This window comes from Egretta garzetta, unplaced genomic scaffold (assembly GCF_000687185.1).
Source record: "Egretta garzetta isolate BGI_Z169 unplaced genomic scaffold, ASM68718v1 scaffold702, whole genome shotgun sequence".
NCBI classification, from domain to species: domain Eukaryota; kingdom Metazoa; phylum Chordata; class Aves; order Pelecaniformes; family Ardeidae; genus Egretta; species Egretta garzetta.
Genome location: NW_009258908.1, coordinates 2,409 through 18,977, shown reverse-complemented (window position 1 = coordinate 18,977; position 16,569 = coordinate 2,409). Strand labels below are relative to the sequence as shown.

Sequence of the window (16,569 nt, the reverse complement as noted above, 5' to 3'; positions counted from 1 at the left end):
TTTTTTTCTTTCCCCTTTCTTTTGTGTCTGAGTGCAGCTGAGGAACCTTGGCTCTTGGGGAACAGGGGATTAGAGGGAATGGCTGCAGAAGAGCCCTGCTGGAACCAACAGTGTAAGGGAGGGGGCGAGCAGCCCCTTTGGCCACAGCTGCAGCGGAGGGCAGCCTGCGTGTGGCTGCCTGCGGGCAGGACCCCGGAGCAGTCGGGAAGGTGCTGGAGTTGCCTTTGCTGCCTTGCGCTGGGGAAGAGGAGGGTGCAGAGGGCAGCCCCCGGCCCCTGCTGAGGATGGAAGGTGCGTGGCTGGGGAGGGGGGAGCAGCCCTCCCCACGGCCTTGCCAGGGCCTCTCCCTCGCAGCTGCTCTGCAACAGCCCGAAGGCCGGGGGGGCTGCTGCGCGCTGGCACCAGCTCTCATGTTGCTGTTTGCCTCTTCCAGCTGCTGCTGGACCCTGACACCAGCAAGGACTGACCCAGCCCCGCGGGGCAGCAGTGATGTCCCTAACCAGGGACCGAAGCACAGGAGCATGGCTTTGAGGAAGTTTGTTTTTCAAAGACCAGCTCCTGCGAGGCAGCAGCTCTGACCACAGGCCAGTGAGGTGCTATTGCTGTACCCCCTGTGCACCCAGCCTGCAGAAACATTTTTGCCCTCCTTGACATTCAGGCCCTGAAGCCAGTGGCAGCGGGACAGCAGCTGCCAGGGGGTTGCAAGGGTTTGCAGCAGCTGCTGAAGCTTCACCGGTATCAAAACTGGAATGGCAGTGCTGCTCCGAGGTCAGGGAGGGTGAGGTGACACTGACTGCTTCCAAGCCAACTGGGCCTCAAGGGACCTGAGAGCTGGTGACTCTGACGCTAATAAAGAAAAGTGGTTCTCATGGTAGAAAGATATTTTTTTTTCTTGTGGGTCTTGAAACAGAATTGGGATGTGCAAAAAAAGCCCCTGGCATACTCGTGGACACATAGGGTGTTACATTTACCCACTTCCTCTGCTGCACGGGGCCAGGGTGCTCAGGAGGATGAGCCTGGGGCAGGAGCCCTCACCCTGACCTTCCTCCGGGTAGAGGCCATGGTCCTCATGGGCAAAGCCAGGGAGGGCAGCTCTGCCCCTTCCTTACCTACCCCAGCTGCTCCGCAGGGACTGGTGTCCTCAGGCGTGGTGCTCTGTCCCAAAGGCGGAGATGTGATGCTTATGGCAGGAGTCCCGGTGCTGCCCAGGACCCCATCCCCACTGCAGGTGCCTGTGAGCGCTCAGCACCCAACACGAAGGTGCGCTCACCTCTGCCGTGGCAGCCAGCAGCCCCTGCAGACCCCTCTGCTGCTCTCACCCTCCCAGCTGAGCTTTCCTTGCAGGAGCAGGTAGAAAGGGACAGGCTGTAAAAGCAAAATTGCGCCTGGAGCCTTTGAAAATGCAGACAAACACCAGTGATACGCTCAGATCTTTTATTAGGTGGAGGAAGGGCTAAAAAGAAATGAAACTCCTAAAACATTTCACCAGACTGGTGCAGGACAGGAAGGACCAGGAGTGGCCTCCAGGGTCTTTGTTTTAAAAAAAGTGGGGAAGGACAGGTGACGTTTCCATCCAGTAACTGGCTTTCCTGGGCAGGGTGGCTCAGGGCAAAAAGAGGTACAAGACACAGCTTATACTTTTATTTAAGAAACCGCTACATAATTTTTGCCTCTAATGATGCAAAGGAGGTTCCAGGACACACTGAGCCATCCGAAGTCTCTTGCTAGAGAAACAAACAAACAAAAAAAACCCCACAAAAAAACCCCCAAACCCTGTCTTTTTTTTTTTATTATTATTCAAAAATTGAAAAATAAAAAGGTGAGGCTGTAGCTCTGGGCCACAGTGACCAAACTGCCCATGAGAGTTCATCTTCCACAGCAAGAGGGAGGGGGGAGACGAAAGAAAGGGGAAGGCCCACAGAACTTTTTTTTCTCTTTAAAGTAATAGCTATATTGGAGGCTGGGGGCAAAAAAATCAAACCAACAGGACACATCTTGATTTCTTTTTTTTTGGGGGGGGGGCGCACAGGTCTCCTTATTTGCTTGAATTTAGAACTGCATTAAATAAATGGGCTTCAGCTCCAAAAAAATGGTGCAGTTTGTCTTTGACCGAGTTATAAAGCCCATAGAGCTTAAAAAAAAACAAGGAAGGATGCCCTGGTGCAGATGGGAAATGAATAATTAGTTTTCCTACAAAGAAAATAAAACAGGCTGCAAGATGCAGAAAACCACATTTAGGCTCTATTACATTTACAAATACATACATAAATATATTACATACAACAGCAACTCAAAGAGGAAGCGGGTGAGTCACACAGAGGATGGCTGGCTGGCTGCAGTTCTCCCCGCACAGACGTTTGGCTGAGCAGTTACTTCTTCTCCTAATAATTCCAGGAATGGGCTTCGGCTTTTTTTCGTTTTCTCTTTTCTTTTTTTTTTTCTTTCTTTTTTTTTTTCCCCCTCCTCTCCTTTCATTCTCTCCCCCCTCCCCGGTTCCGGATTTAGTTTGTCCAGTATGGAGAAGTGCCATAGGCGGTTTTGGTAGCCTGAGACTTTTGCTGCATGGTGCTGGGTTGGTTGCGTTGGCCAGATCCACCCTAGAAATCAGAAAGGCATCACGGGCATCAGTGCTCCCATCTGAACATCACCAGAAGAGCTGCTGCCCCTGAGGACAACCCTGACACCTACCACCGTAGCAATGCTCCCCCCTGAATGGAACTGTTTCTGCTCTGCAACATCTCCATGTCTTGCAATCTGGGACAAACGGCCACAGACACACCGAGCAGGAGTGCGGGGAGGTACCATCCCACTGCCACCCCAGCCACCCCCCCCAAGACAGGGAAGGAAAGGAGCAGGACTGGGGACAGCAAAGGAGCTCTCTCAAGGTGAACGGTGGTGGTACAAACAGCCAAAGATGTCAACACGTTCAGAGAGAGAAGTCATTTCCTTTTTCTGGACTCTAAGGCAGAACGGTCTGTTTTTTCAGGGAACATTTACAGCGAGGAAAGGAAACGCAGGGGCTGGTGAAACCAAATCAGAAATTGGAGCCAACATGCGACTTGTAAGGGGATGCTTGCTTTTCCCCCCAGAGTTACAGTACAAGTGCTCATCTCCTGCTCTCCTGCCACAGCCAGGGGACAGCAGCACCTGCCTCAGTGTCACACCTCACAGCCCATCTCCCCACACCCCACGTCAGGATGGCCTCTTCACAGAATCGGAGGCTGGCTGAGGCTGGCAGGGACCTCTCGAGGTCCAACCCCTCTCCCCGTCTCCTCAAGCAGGGTCATCCAGAGCCAGTTGCTCAGGACCACGTCCAGACAGCTCCAAGGATGGAGACTCCACAACCTCCCTGGGCAACCTGTGCCAGGGCTTGGTCACCATCCCAGTAAAAAAGTGTTTCCTGATGTTTAGAGGGAACCTCCTGTCTTTCAGTTTGTGCCCACTCCTCTGGTCCTGTCACTGGGCACCACTGAAAAGAGCCTGGCTCTGTCCCCTTTGCACCCTCTCTTCAGGTACTTATATACATTGATAAGATCCCCCCTGAGCCTTCTCTTCTCTAGACAGAACAGCCCCAGCTCTCCCAGCCTTTCCTCATAGGAGAGATGATCCAGTCCCTTCATCATCCTTGTGGCCCTTTGTTGGACTCTCCAATACATCCATGTATCTCTTGTACTGGGGAGCCCAGAACTGGACACAGGACTCCAGGTGTGACCTCACGAGCGCTGAGCAGAGGGGGAAGGATCAGATCCCTCGGCCTGCTGGCGACACTTTGCCTACTGCAGCCCAGGACACCACTGGCTGCCTCTGTGGCAAGGGCACATTGTTGGCTTCATGATAAGCTTGGGTGTCCACCAAGACCCCCAGGGCCTTCTCTGTCAAGCTGCTCCGGTCCCCAGCATATACTGGTGCATGGGGTTGTTCCTCCCCAGGGGCAGGCTTTGCACTTCCCCTTGCTGAATTTCATGAGGTTCCCTCACCAAGATGATCAATGGTATCAAGTCTCTCGGCCTGCAATTATTGTCAAGGCCCTTTCCCAATGAGCAAAGCAAAAGCCAGAAGGAAGCAAAAACCCCCAAGACCCTGCTGGGATGTGGGTTGGAGCAATCTGCTCTCAGACATGCTCGTAGAGGCAGAAGGGGCCAACTCACCTGCCCATCTTGCTGAAGATGGTGATGCAGCATCTGGGAATGAGGCTGCTGATGCGCAGGCAGGATATGGAGAAATGGGGCTGGAGCATAACCCGGGGCAGCACCAGGGTTCAGGGGCCCAGTCGATCCAAGAGCAGAAGGCAGGCTGAAAGGAGGCGGCGTGCCAGCGTGGAATCCCTGCTTGTCAAACGTCTGCATGGGAGGCAACAGGGACAGCGTCAGAGACTGCTGTGAGCAGCCACACGGTGACAAGAACAAGAGTGGCCCAAACACACATCACCTGAACACTTCACCAACCCCGTGAGCAAGCCAAGTCATATCGAATACCTGCGAGCACTTCAGCAGACAAGTTTCAGCTCCTGTTCTCACCCATATTTCTGCACTAGTGCCTCCAACATTTTATTTTATTTTTATTTCCACTACTTTGTTCGCTTTTTCCCTGTCCTCTTTTTACTCAGTGGGACATGGGATGACAGCAGTTGCCTGAAATCAGTCCTTCACACATTGTGGGCACTCAGCCTGGAATTCCTCGACCTACCCAGGGAGGCCCAACAAAAATGCAGGAAGAACTTGCAGTAAGATTTGCTTTCCCCTGGCCAAAGCTTGATGCGTAACACTAAGTGTGTAGCTGAGAGCTGACTTCCTGCCCATAAGCATGGATCACAGCCAGAGACAGTGATTCCCCTGGCGGAGGGTGCAAGGAGGAGAAAAACGGGAGCTGGACATAAGCCCACTGCACACCACAGCTTGTCAAAGCACTTTCTGCTTTCCCTGGGAAGCTGTAAGCTGAGCAATGGCCACAGCAGAGCATGGGACAGGGACAGGCACTACTGACTGGTCTCTCTGGTGAAAAGCAAACAGCCTCTTGACTTACCTGCTTTTTGGGGGCTATTTTAACTAAAAACATTAGCACCATCACATTTTATTTGCACCCAGGACACAGCTCGCATGGGGCAGCCTGGGCAGCAGGCAGCAGTGTAGAGCACTGTACCTATGCCAGCAGCTGCTGTCAGGAGCTGACATGGCAGAAACGGTGGGACTGAGGGCGAGACTCCAAGAGCAAACAGAGCCAGAGTAAGGAATGCCACAGCCTGCTGACCCTGAGACCGACCGGCCTGGGAACAGGAGGGGAGCCATTGGCCTGGCCTCAGGCCACGAGGGAGGAAAGTCCGGTGTTGCTCACCTGAGTCTTGTTATAGACTGAGCCACTGATATCAGGCACACCTGTGTTACTTGAGGTCACAGAAACACCTGGAAAACAAAAAAGCCACCAACAATGAGAAAAACACCATCACTCAGCCTGAGCCCCATGCTTTGCTCCTGGCACCTCTGGCGAGGCTGCACCTTTGTCCACAGCCACTGCACCACATGCCCTGCTGCTGCTGCTGGACAGTCCGGTGGGGTTCTCCGTGCGCTCAGACCCACAGCACCCCACATGGGAACAGAAGAAAGGGCTCGGTTCCTCGTTCCTGCTGCAAAGCGAGGAATCAGCCCACTGGGGTAAATCACCCACATCCACGACCCAGCAGTTACCACGTGGATTCAAGTGCACACCAGGCAGGAGCTGGCTGCACTGAACTCTCATATAAGCTCACAAAAAGCCAGCTTTCTCCTAGGACTGGGGATGCATTTGGCTCTACTGCAGCATTCAAGGGCTCTCCAGTAGTGCACTGAGCGATGAAACTCAGCATCTGCTACACATTTGAGCCCTTGGCCTTTCACATCCTGCAGAAAGGGTGAGGTCTGCAATGCTCCTCTGCCCTGAGAGAATTAATATCACTGATTCAGGATGGCTTCCACTCGGGCTGGCTGGTGCCACCACAGGCTCAGAAACACCAGCGAGGTGGCTCTCAAACCAGCCACTTATTCACATTCTTACAAAAGACTGGCTCTAATCATTTCACTCGGATCAGAATAAAACCAGCGCTTCCTTTGGCCAGTGAATCAGAGGACTGGACTTAGAGGTATGACTTAAGGTCATACCCTTCCTAGGACATTGCTCCTTTTTGGATTGCTCCTCCACAGAGGAGAACATGATCAGCTCTGGGCTGAAGACAGTCCAGTTGGTGTTTCAAATGCACAGCAAATGCTTGGTATTTGCTTAAGCCCAAGGATGAACTAGTTAGTGCTAAGCAGTTCAGTATACATTTCTCAGGTCTAACCAGCATGTGCAGAATAAAGTTTTCATTTAAGCTGTATAAATTCTTCAGCCTCTGCAGTCACAAAGGAAACATTTCCAGGCATGAAACAATGCGATGAGTTACAGGGCGTACAGACAGCAGCTGAAACAACAGCCCAGAGATGTGTGAACTGCCCTGGTCACCCCTACCACATGGCTATCTCAGGTGCCTACCATGGAACTCCAAATCTAGTCATCATTTGGCAGACAACCATTTCAGCAGCAGCACCCAACTGCTTAGGCTTCAAAAACACAGCACTGCTGCAGGACCAGCATTCTTCAGCAAAGAAAACTTCGGCAGAGGAAACAGCTCACTGTTTCTCCCATGTATAATTGTGGACAAAGCTGCGCATCAGCCACACATATCCTTACGCAAAGTTCAGCCATGAGGTTTAGAAGGAAGACTTGGGCCATTAAAAAAGCATTTTGTATACGGGAGATGGAGAAACAGCTTGGATCATGACCCTGTTTAGAGCTGGCTGCTGTATTGACTGCACAGCACTGGCAATACTGGGAGTTTTCCCTACTAAGTCCCACTCAAGAGCAACCTCAAGTCTCATGTGTTACCTTTCCCAGGTCCAGTGCCAGCAGATTTGTTTTGTGCTTGAGATGACCCACTGTAGCCTCCTTTGCTGTAATCTCCAGCTGCCGTTCCCTGCGTTAAGTCATCATAGCCTGCTGGTGTGTACAAGACAAGGTGTTACAGTGTGCAAGCAGCTCTGCAGATGCTCATGTGAAAAGCACAGTGGTAAGCATACCTGCTCCATAGCCGTGCTGCCCATAGCCACTTGCTTGCTGGAAAGGAGTCGACGCGGTGTTCAGGTTGACTCCATGCTGTTTAGCAGATGCTGGAGGTACCTGACAAAGGAAGGGAACAAAAGGCGGTTAAGTGGGGAACAGCACACAAAACGCAAGCTCCCTCTGCCATCTAGTGGGGAAGGCACCTCCACCTCACGTGAGAAATTTAATCTGGAGTTGGGCGCGCTGGGATGGCATGGGACATGACACTCATGCTTCCAGCAGTAACTTGCTGTAGTGGATTTGTGCAAGCCCCACGTTTTGTGCTAGAGCCGCTCCTCCGATTGCAGTGCAACCCTGTGCCAGAACAGGCCACATATTTCTTTCATACACTGAATATAAACAGCAAATTCTTATCCACAAACCCAAGGAATAGAAACCACACTGCTCTCCCTCCAGAATCAAATGGAACATCAATTCCTGCCTGAGGTTGTTTCAGAAAACACTGACATACAGGTCCCTAAAATAGACTCATCTACCCTTTTGCCTGGAGCATCACCTCTTCTCAAATAATCTTCTCCCACCTGACACTACCAGCACTGCTCTCTGACTTAACTCCATACTCAAAGGGATTTCCTATGCACTCTCAGCTCACTGACTCAGATTTGGGTCTCCCTTTGTCTCTCCAGAGGTAAGGGCTTTCAGGAACACTGAGTCCATGAGCTGCAGCTGTCTCCTATTTACAGTAACCTGCATAGCAGTCCATGAGTTCTGGCCTTTTAAATTTCCTGTTTTCTTGGGGAAGGGACTGCAGCTATTTTCTCATGCTTGCACGTTTTTAGAGATCCCTTGCAGACTGGGAAGGTGACTTTAATCCATTCTCTTGAGACCCCACCTGAGTACTGAATCCAGCTCTGGGGTCACCAGTATGAGAAAGACATGGACCTGTTAGAGCAGGTCCAGAGGAGAGCCACAAAAATGATCCAAGGGCTGGAACACCTCTCCTATGAAGAAAGGCTTAGAGAGTTGGGGTTGTTCAGCCTGGAGAAGAGAAGGCTCCGGGGAGACCTGACTGTGGCCTTTCTATACCTAAAGGGGGCTTATAAGAAAGACAGAGAAATACTCTCCGCCAGGCCCTGCAGTGACAGGACAAAGGGCAGTGGTTTTAAACTGAAAGAGGGTAGGTTTAGACTGGACACAGAGAAGCAATTTTTTACGACAGGAATGGTGAAACACTGGAATAGGTTGCCCAGAGAAGCTGTGGGTGCCCCATCCCTGGAAGTATTCAAGGTCAGGTTGGATGGGGCTTTGAGCAGCCTGATCTAGCGAAAAATGTCCCTGCCCATGACACAGGGGTTGGATTAGGTGATCTTTGAATGTCCCTTCCAACCCAAACCATTCCATGATTCCAAGATGTAGAAGGTTTGGGCTGGAGAGAGCAAAACCAGAGAGGCACGATGGGAAGGTTACAGTTCAGGCTGTCACACTTACAAACATGGTTGGCCCATACTGGAATGCACTGGGTACGCCGGGCACACCAGCGTAATAAGGTAACCCAGTGTAGCTGTAGCCCGGGGGCAGGGTTGGGTTGAGGAAGGGCTGCTGAGTTGTATGGTGAGTCTGCGTCTGGTTCTGCTGCGGCTGGGCAAGCGTGGTAGCAGGAGCAGGGGAAGCAGAATCCCCACGGCCAAATTTTGTTACATCACCTGTGAAAGAAAGAACTGATCAGAACAGCTATCAAACCTACTTCAAAACGGGAGGACTCAAAGGATTCAAATCCTCTGAATACAAGTAGACAACTATGGAAGAGAGCATATCCTACTCTTGAAAGCCTGCAGTTGTTCATGGGGAGTGCTCTCCTGGTCTCTGTTCCTGAAGGCCACAGGGACACTGCCTGTTCATGGCACAGAACTCTGTGCCACAGCTAGTCCATTGATAAAACAGAGATGCCAATACTTACCTATCTCACACAGCCTGAGCAGGTTCATTACAATCAGATCATTGCAATGCACCAGATCGTGCTAGCAGAAGTATGGTAAATAGCCAAAGAGCAAATGGTTGTTGGGTTAAAGTGTGACTCTCCTGGAGGTTAAACTGATTAGCTAAGCTTCATGGGCTGAAAGCAGGTTAGGATTTACAGGCAGTCATGGGCAATTTTTTGTCAATGTCTGTTTGTTTGTCAAGCATGACTAGTTAGATGTCTGGTTCCTCACACCACCAAAGTTCTGGAGACAGTAGCTGAAGGCCAGGAAAGCAAGGCTTGCATCGTGGGCCACCTTATTGAAGAAGTAGGAAGGGAGATTCAGTTACTAACCTAAAAGCAGCCTCCTGAGAGAAGTGATTACAAAGCAGAAAACTCCTGAACACTTGCATTTTCTGTCAGCCTACAGAGCAGCATGTTCACATGTTTTTTAGGGAGGTGACATACATCAATTACATCTATCTCATTCCCAACTAGTATTACTTTTTATTTGTTACCAAGAAGTATGACAACACTTAATACCATCATTATAGGAATTATAACACCTACGGCTACAGTTTTCAGCTGTAATCAGATGGCAGTGGATGAAAACCACTGGCTGAAAATCCTGGATGGCATTAATGTCATCTTTGCACAATGGTAACTGACAAGCAAAAGCGGGAATAGAGAAGGGGTTCTTAGGCCACATGCTTTTGGGAATGAAGTCCATTAGATCTGGGGAGGGTGAACCTGCTAGATGCAGCTCCTGCTGGGAACACAGAAGTGCTGAAATAGCAGTAATGAAGTATGGGAAGCTGCTCATGGGGGGCGTCTATTCCAGTGCCAAAAAAGGAAAGCAAGCCAGTTGAATTTCAAGAATAATAATTAAGCTATGGAATATTTTTCAAGCAACCATATGTGCTTGGGAAGGGCACTAGATGACTCTGCTGTTTACATTTGTAATAATTTTGCACTTATTCTCCAAGGCTATCCAACTTAGTCCCAGGAGAAGTCACATATGAATTATAAACCAAAACCATGAAGAAATATCAATGTCAGGGTTGAGAGGGAGATGCTCACTTTTGTTTGACTAATTTGGACTGATGGGTTTAACTGTTACAGAAGGGAAATCCAATTGCTCTTTCAGCAACAGCAGGATGACCTGCATTCAGAAACCAGCACATCTCACTCACCATCCTCACCTTTAAATAGCTCTCACCTGAGTACGGGTTGTTAGCAAGGCTCCCATCTCTGCCTGTCAAGGTTGCAGGAGCAGGGAATGTAATTCCATAGTAATCCTTGGAAAGAGACAACATCATTTATTAATAGTGGCAACCGTAACAGAGCTGGACAGCTCTTATGAACCCTGTATTATATGCGTAAGAAATTGGACAGAAGTTGACCTTATCGCTTATAGCAGAGCTGAAGATTTACCTGGATCCTCAACTTCAAAACAAACCTACTTTATAGACATCTTTAATATTGTATACAAATACTTCATCTCTTAATGGCAAGTTAAAGGCAATGACTAAATGCTTTCCCCTCCCAACCCTCAGCCCTAAGCTGTCATCTTCCAGTGAGACTGTGCCTGGAAGAGCAACAGATTATTGGGGGCTAAAGACAGGCCAGTACCGTAATCACAAAGTGGATGTAGTCTAAAGGTTTTATTCTTGTACCATGCCCTGTTTCCTGGAAGTGGAAATGCCAGCTAGGAAACCAACACAAACATTAAAAAAAAAAAGAGAGGAGAAAGAGTTACTACCAGATGACTGGAAAATTTATTTAAACTACATTACAAGAGACCTCAGTTCAGTAGTCTTCCAAGTGGGGTGCACAAGAAAATCCACTGGGGTACATGAAGAAAGTGTTCTTGGTACCATTAATAAATAAAACTTAAAAATTTTAAAAATAATGTTTGTTTAACCCTTCTCTCATACTTTTTAAATTTTTATTGTGTATGTTTTATAACATACATATTACTACAGCAGTATAGGTATGTAATTTAGACATAAAAATATATTGGGGGCAAGTGCTCTACAAATTTTTTACTGATGGGTTGTATGATAAAAAAAGGTGGAGAACACTGCCTGAGATCACTCTTCTAGGTCCTCTACAGGATGGTAAGACAGTCCTCACCCCAGAAATCTTGCACTTGAAGATGACAGGACACCCCAGCAAAACAAAAACAGCATTTAGCCTTCAGTTTGGGAGAAAAAGAGAAAAGTTTGCCCTTCCCTCTCTGGGTGAACTCCACATGTGGGTCTGGTATTATACTAAGTGGTTCTGCTCCTAATTCTCATGGCTTATTCCTCACCACCTCCAATCCATCAAGAGTTAATGCTTTAACCATTAATGTATCCATTTCCACACATTATCCAACACTGGAAAAACATCCTCCTCCTTCACACCCCTCTCTGCAAATTCCCCAGCACCTCAAATGCTTTCTCTGAGTTGACACCACCTTCCACCTTGCTGCATTTCTGTGCATCACCCCCATTTCCTACTCCTGATCCTCCATCACTGAACATAGAATCATAGAATTGTTTAGGTTGGAAAAGACCTTTCAGATCATCAAGTCCAGCTGTTAACCTAACACTGCCATTCCACCACCAAACCATGTCCCTAAGCACCTTGTCCATCTGTCCTTTAAATACCTCCAGGAATGGAGACTTGACCAGTTCCCTGGGCAGCCCATTCCAGTGCTTGACAACCCTTTCAGTGAAAAATTTTTTCCTAATATACAACCTAAACATGAAATAATCCAGCAAAGATTTAGCTTTGCAGGTGCTTTCTGTAACTTGAAATGGTGCCATATCTTATCATCCTTTCCTTCCCAGGTAATTCCACTTTATCAGCTCTGGTGTGAATCACCACCTCTCAGAGCGGGGGAGAACCACATCAGCACTGCATATCCCTATCCCACACACCCGTGCATACACGCGTTTGAAACAAAGAATCATTAGAAAACATGAGTGCAAGCCAGTTATCTTTGCCCTTCATGCCCAGCCACAGGAAAACATCAGAAGAGATGCTCTGCTATTTAAACAAGGTGGGTGTTTCCTGACCTACAGAAGGCATGCAGGAGAAGGCACCGGAAGTGAAAAACCGACACATCACGAAGAGACTCAAAAAGTGAAAAAGGACTGAAAAAAAGACAAGTGATCTGATGTAATAGATTTAAGCTCCACCAAGCAGGTCGCTAAGTACCACACATACCAACTAAGGCATTCTGCTATGCTGGCAGCCTGCCAGTCTAATAGAAAGGACAGCATATCCTAGTGTAATACACACACAAAAAATAAACAAACACAGCATTTACAATTTACAGCATCAACACACACATTAATTAAATGAGTTAGATTAAAAAAGAGCACGCTCCCAAACCCTGGGAGAAACCCCTGTTCTTGCTGTATCAGCAACCACCGGTAACTCTCGCTGCTGGAAGCTTCCCAGGAAGCAGTGACGACTTGCACTTGGGACTCTGCCCACTTTCGCTTTCTAGATGTAAGCAGACCAGCATGTCAAAGACAAATATTCCCACATGCTCCTGCCTCCCAAATGCCTAACGTTGCCAAATTTCTAAAAGAAAATCCAAACCACATTAAAATCCCCAAAATCTAGAAATCACAATCATTGCATGAATAGCTGATGAAAAATTCTTTGCAACATTTATGCATTAATTTCTAAGTATGAACACCCAGAGGACAAATAACTCAGGGGGGATGACCCCAAAAATATTCTGCAAGATATTTGCAGAGAGAGGAAACTCACAACCCCTGACAAACTACAAATATTTGTCTATAATAAAGGAAATCATGCATTAACTCATATATACAAATAATATGAGAGCACGAAATGCGTAAAATAGATGTTCGCAGGCAGACAAACCTGAAAATAAAAACCAGGACAGACAACTAAAAAAACAGACAAAAAGGAAACCCTGAAACTCATCCCCACCACAGCTGCCCCAAAAGCCTCTACCACGGTGCTTTCACATGCTGCACCAAACCCTCACAGCACAGGAACTGGGCTCCCCCTGCACCCCAACAGCAGCCCTGGGAAAAAAACCACCTCCTGCTCACACTTTGACAAGCATAACAAAAGCCCTCAGAAGAAAGTAAACAGAAAGCAAAACTGAAAATGGAAACAGGGAAATTCTGCCTAGATGATGGTGATGATGAAAAGAAAGCCACAGCCCCACATAAAACCGGCCACCCGGCAGCACCCCAAGCACAGCGCCCACCTGCACCACCACCCAGCCCGACCAGGCGCCTGCCCAGCACCACCCACAGCCCCAACCATGCCTGCGCCCGCAGCCCCACACACCCGCCTGCGGCACGGCGCCTCGCCCCTCCTGCTCCTCCTCACGGCTCTCGCCACCGCCCTCGCCTGCCACCACCTGCCTCCCCGCGACGACACCTTCTCCTGGGACAGCCTCCAGCTCCTCCAGGCCATGGCCCCCCGCCCGCCACAGCCCTGCCAACACCACTACGCCCCCTTCCCCTTCCCCGACACCCTCCTCCACACCAACCACCCGCACCAAGCCGCCGCCACCGCCCACCGCCTCCTCCAGCACCTCTTCCAAACCCTCAGCAGCCCCAGCACCCCCCAACACTGGGACGCCCAGGCACGCCACCGCCTCCTCAACAACCTCCAGCATTACAAATACGACCTGGAGCAATGCCTGACAGACAACAGCATGCTCTTCAAAAGGCAAGGGCCCCGCAAACTCCTGCTCCACCTCGACAAATACTTCAGACGCATCCAGGACTTCCTCCGCCCCCACAACCACAGCGCCTGCGCCTGGGACCACGTCCGCCTCGAAGCTCGCATCTGCTTCCAACGTGTGGACACACTCCTACGGCAAATGAAGAGCCAAGCCGCTCCTGCCCTCCACCACACCCACCGGCACCGAATGCTCATCCCCAGCCAACACCGGCAGCCACAGATCAAGCGGAGGCAGCAGCAGCCGGGGCTCGGATGGCTCAGCACTCCTCACTCCTCTTCCCGACAGGAGCCCATGGTGACGGGGAAACAGGCATGACGGCAGCGAGGCCGGGGCCAGCCTGCAGCACAGCCCGTACGCCCGCATTGCGGCCACTCCGTTGCTGGAAAGGAAGGAGGAGGAAGTTGCTGTGCTGCATGCTCATGGACAGCCGGAAGGCGATGGGGAGAGGGCTGTATTCATTACCCATGGCGCTACCTGGCCTGTCAAGACTGCAACCTCCCCTGATGGAGGGGAAGGTCCCCATGGACACTGCAGGACTTTCACACCAATTATTATTTATCAAAGAACTCTATTTATTTATCTATTTATTTATTCATTTGTTTATTTGGCTGGTGTTTAATTTTTACATTTCTATATTTATTATTTATTCACCTGTTGGAAATAAAGACTTTCTGCAAAAACAAAAAAGAAGAAAAAAAAAAAGATGTGGTCGTCATGCATCTACCTCACAGGCAAAGACAGGGTCTCTGCAGGCAGGCAGGGATGAGCCTCCCTCCTGCAGCCTGTCCCACCAATGCCTCCTGCCCTGGTCAAAGGCTCCGGACATCAGGCCACTCCCAGGGAACCACCATGGTCCTCATCTGGCAACAGACTCGCCCAGATGGCATGATGCCTGCCCTGCATGCTCCTCCTCTCCCACCAACCACTCGCCCCCTTCCCAATCCCCCTCCCATTGCCAAGCCACCTCCAAAACACCACCCCATCACAAACAACCATTCAGCAATGCTGCAGCATTGCCTGGGACCAAGCAGGGTGGCATGGAAAAGGTGCACCTCAAAGAAGCAAGGAGGGGACCCACCAAGGCCTGTGCACATTTCGACAACGAACAGGCCCCCCAGTGCTACCAATCCCACCCAAGAAACACCAAAAAGCTACAAAAGACAGAGGCAATGCCCAGGACTGCTCATCGCTCTCTTACAAGCACAACTGGTGCAGGACGCTCCTGCCTGTGCTCACATGCCATGGGGACCTGCCTCCCTACAGAGCGCACATTGGCCTAGGCCTTCTTTACCTCAACACATCCTTAGCAAACAAAAAGACACATCCCCCAAACACCACCACCCAACATGGTCCAAACCAATCAGCACGGACCAGCACAGCATTCCCTATGAAGGAAACTGCCCACGCACCAGCAGCACCAGTTGCTCCTTCGCCCTTCAGCCACCACCCCAAAAATATTTGCCCTGGGTGATTTGTCCTCCCCAGGTGAGCCCAAGCAAGACAACACAAATGTTCAGCAGCTCTGGCCAAAAAGGTTGTTCTCCGTGCTCAGTCACATCACCTCCACCACCACATCACTGCAAGCACGCTGCTCTGTGCAAACACCAATGGGCACTTCCCATGCAACTGGAGAGTGAGAAAACAGGGGGGGGGCAAATATATTCAGGTACACAGCAGGACCCCTCAAGCTGCAACTTCCAGGCTGTACTACAGTCCTCCCAATGTCCCTTCTAACCTGAAATACCCTGTGACATCAGGCAGGGCGGACCACGTTGGCTCTGTCTTCTGAGGTGGCTGGGGAAAGGAAAGCCTCCTCGGACATGAAAACAGAGAAAGAGAGGTAATGGCACAAGCTGGAACACAGGGAATTCAAACATGGAAGAATAAACACATTGTTATGATCTTTAACATGACGGTGAAGCAACACCAGAATAGAGTTCAGGGAGGTTGTGGGATGTCTATTCCTGGAGACATATCCAAAAGCATCACTGGACAAGGCCATCAGCAACCTCCTCTGACACCACCTACCCTCAGCACCAGATCACACGTGGGACCTCCAGAGCAAAACAGACCATTGAAAAAGAATTTAAAACATGGAACGAAATGATGCATGAACAGTGATTTAAAAAAACAAAAACAAAAAACGAGAGAGAAACTGAGAAGTTCCAGTAGTATGAGGGCACAACATAAGAAGCACGCATTTCACTGGGAAAAAAAATGGAAATTGGAAGAATGGAATTCTTTGTAGAGGACCTTTTCCTCTGTGCAGCACAATGAGAGAGTGGTCACGAAAAATTCCAAAACTAGCAAAAAGAAAAAATCATCAGAACAATTCTGTCTGCATGTCCTCCATTCTCCAATAAGCAATGGCTTACAAAAGACTTCTCATCCCCCATCACAATGAGGTTCACAATGAGACAAGGGAAGCAAAAGAACTGTAGAACCTTGATCAATAAAGGTTCAGTGTGCAAAGGAAGAGACCCAGAGCCACCTCATCAAAGAACACCGGGACTCAGAGAGCTCCTGACATTCCCGAGAAATGCTTAATATTACAAATCTCCCAATATGTAAACAGAAATGATGTATTCATACAAAAACAAAGATGACGAACATACCGAAAGTAAAAAAACCACAACCAATACTAGAGTATTACATAAGGAAAAGAGACTTAGGAAGAAGGGGAAATTCAGCGGAACAAACCAGGCATGAGCGCTAGCCCAGAAGGAAACCACAAAAAAAACCACAGCAGCAGCACAAATGCCCCATGTGTAAATATCCCATACGCTTTCGTATCGCCCACTCAACCAAGAAAGCT

General features: G+C 49.4%; 2 protein-coding genes across 3 annotated transcripts; one reads left to right on the top strand and one right to left on the bottom strand.

Moving 5' to 3' along the window:
- Positions 1–2,416: 2,416 nt before the first annotated feature.
- On the bottom strand, positions 2,417–10,780 carry LOC104122131 (ubiquitin-associated protein 2-like). 2 transcript variants are annotated; one of them, XM_035889863.1, is made up of 7 exons: positions 10,245–10,780; positions 8,557–8,771; positions 7,086–7,185; positions 6,895–7,002; positions 5,332–5,399; positions 4,149–4,340; positions 2,417–2,597 (listed from the first exon to the last, which is right to left on the bottom strand). In XM_035889863.1, exons 1-7 carry the CDS (start codon positions 10,342–10,344, stop codon positions 2,502–2,504), a joined length of 879 nt encoding a protein of 292 aa, XP_035745756.1. In that variant the 5' UTR covers positions 10,345–10,780; the 3' UTR covers positions 2,417–2,501. The 2 variants fall into 2 exon arrangements, with proteins under 2 accessions (XP_035745756.1, XP_009632517.2); XM_009634222.2 differs by having other exon boundaries at positions 6,895–7,005; positions 10,245–10,772.
- A 963-nt stretch (positions 10,781–11,743) lies between these two features.
- LOC104122130 (interferon) lies at positions 11,744–14,263 on the top strand. Its single transcript, XM_035889864.1, has one exon. It carries the CDS (start codon positions 13,191–13,193, stop codon positions 14,067–14,069), a length of 879 nt encoding a protein of 292 aa, XP_035745757.1. The 5' UTR covers positions 11,744–13,190; the 3' UTR covers positions 14,070–14,263.
- The last annotated feature ends 2,306 nt before the right edge of the window (positions 14,264–16,569 follow it).

Coding starts and splice junctions, on each gene's coding strand:
- LOC104122131 (XM_009634222.2), bottom strand. CDS start 10,344: ATGATGTTGTCTCTTTCCAAGGATTACTATGGAATTACATTCCCTGCT. Junction 8,772..10,244: donor TGCTAACAACCCGTACTCAG/GTGAGAGCTATT, acceptor TTTCTTTCACAG/GTGATGTAACAAAATTTGGC. Junction 7,186..8,556: donor AGTATGGGCCAACCATGTTT/GTAAGTGTGACA, acceptor TTCCTTTGTCAG/GTACCTCCAGCATCTGCTAA.
- LOC104122130 (XM_035889864.1), top strand. CDS start 13,191: ATGATGGTGATGATGAAAAGAAAGCCACAGCCCCACATAAAACCGGCC.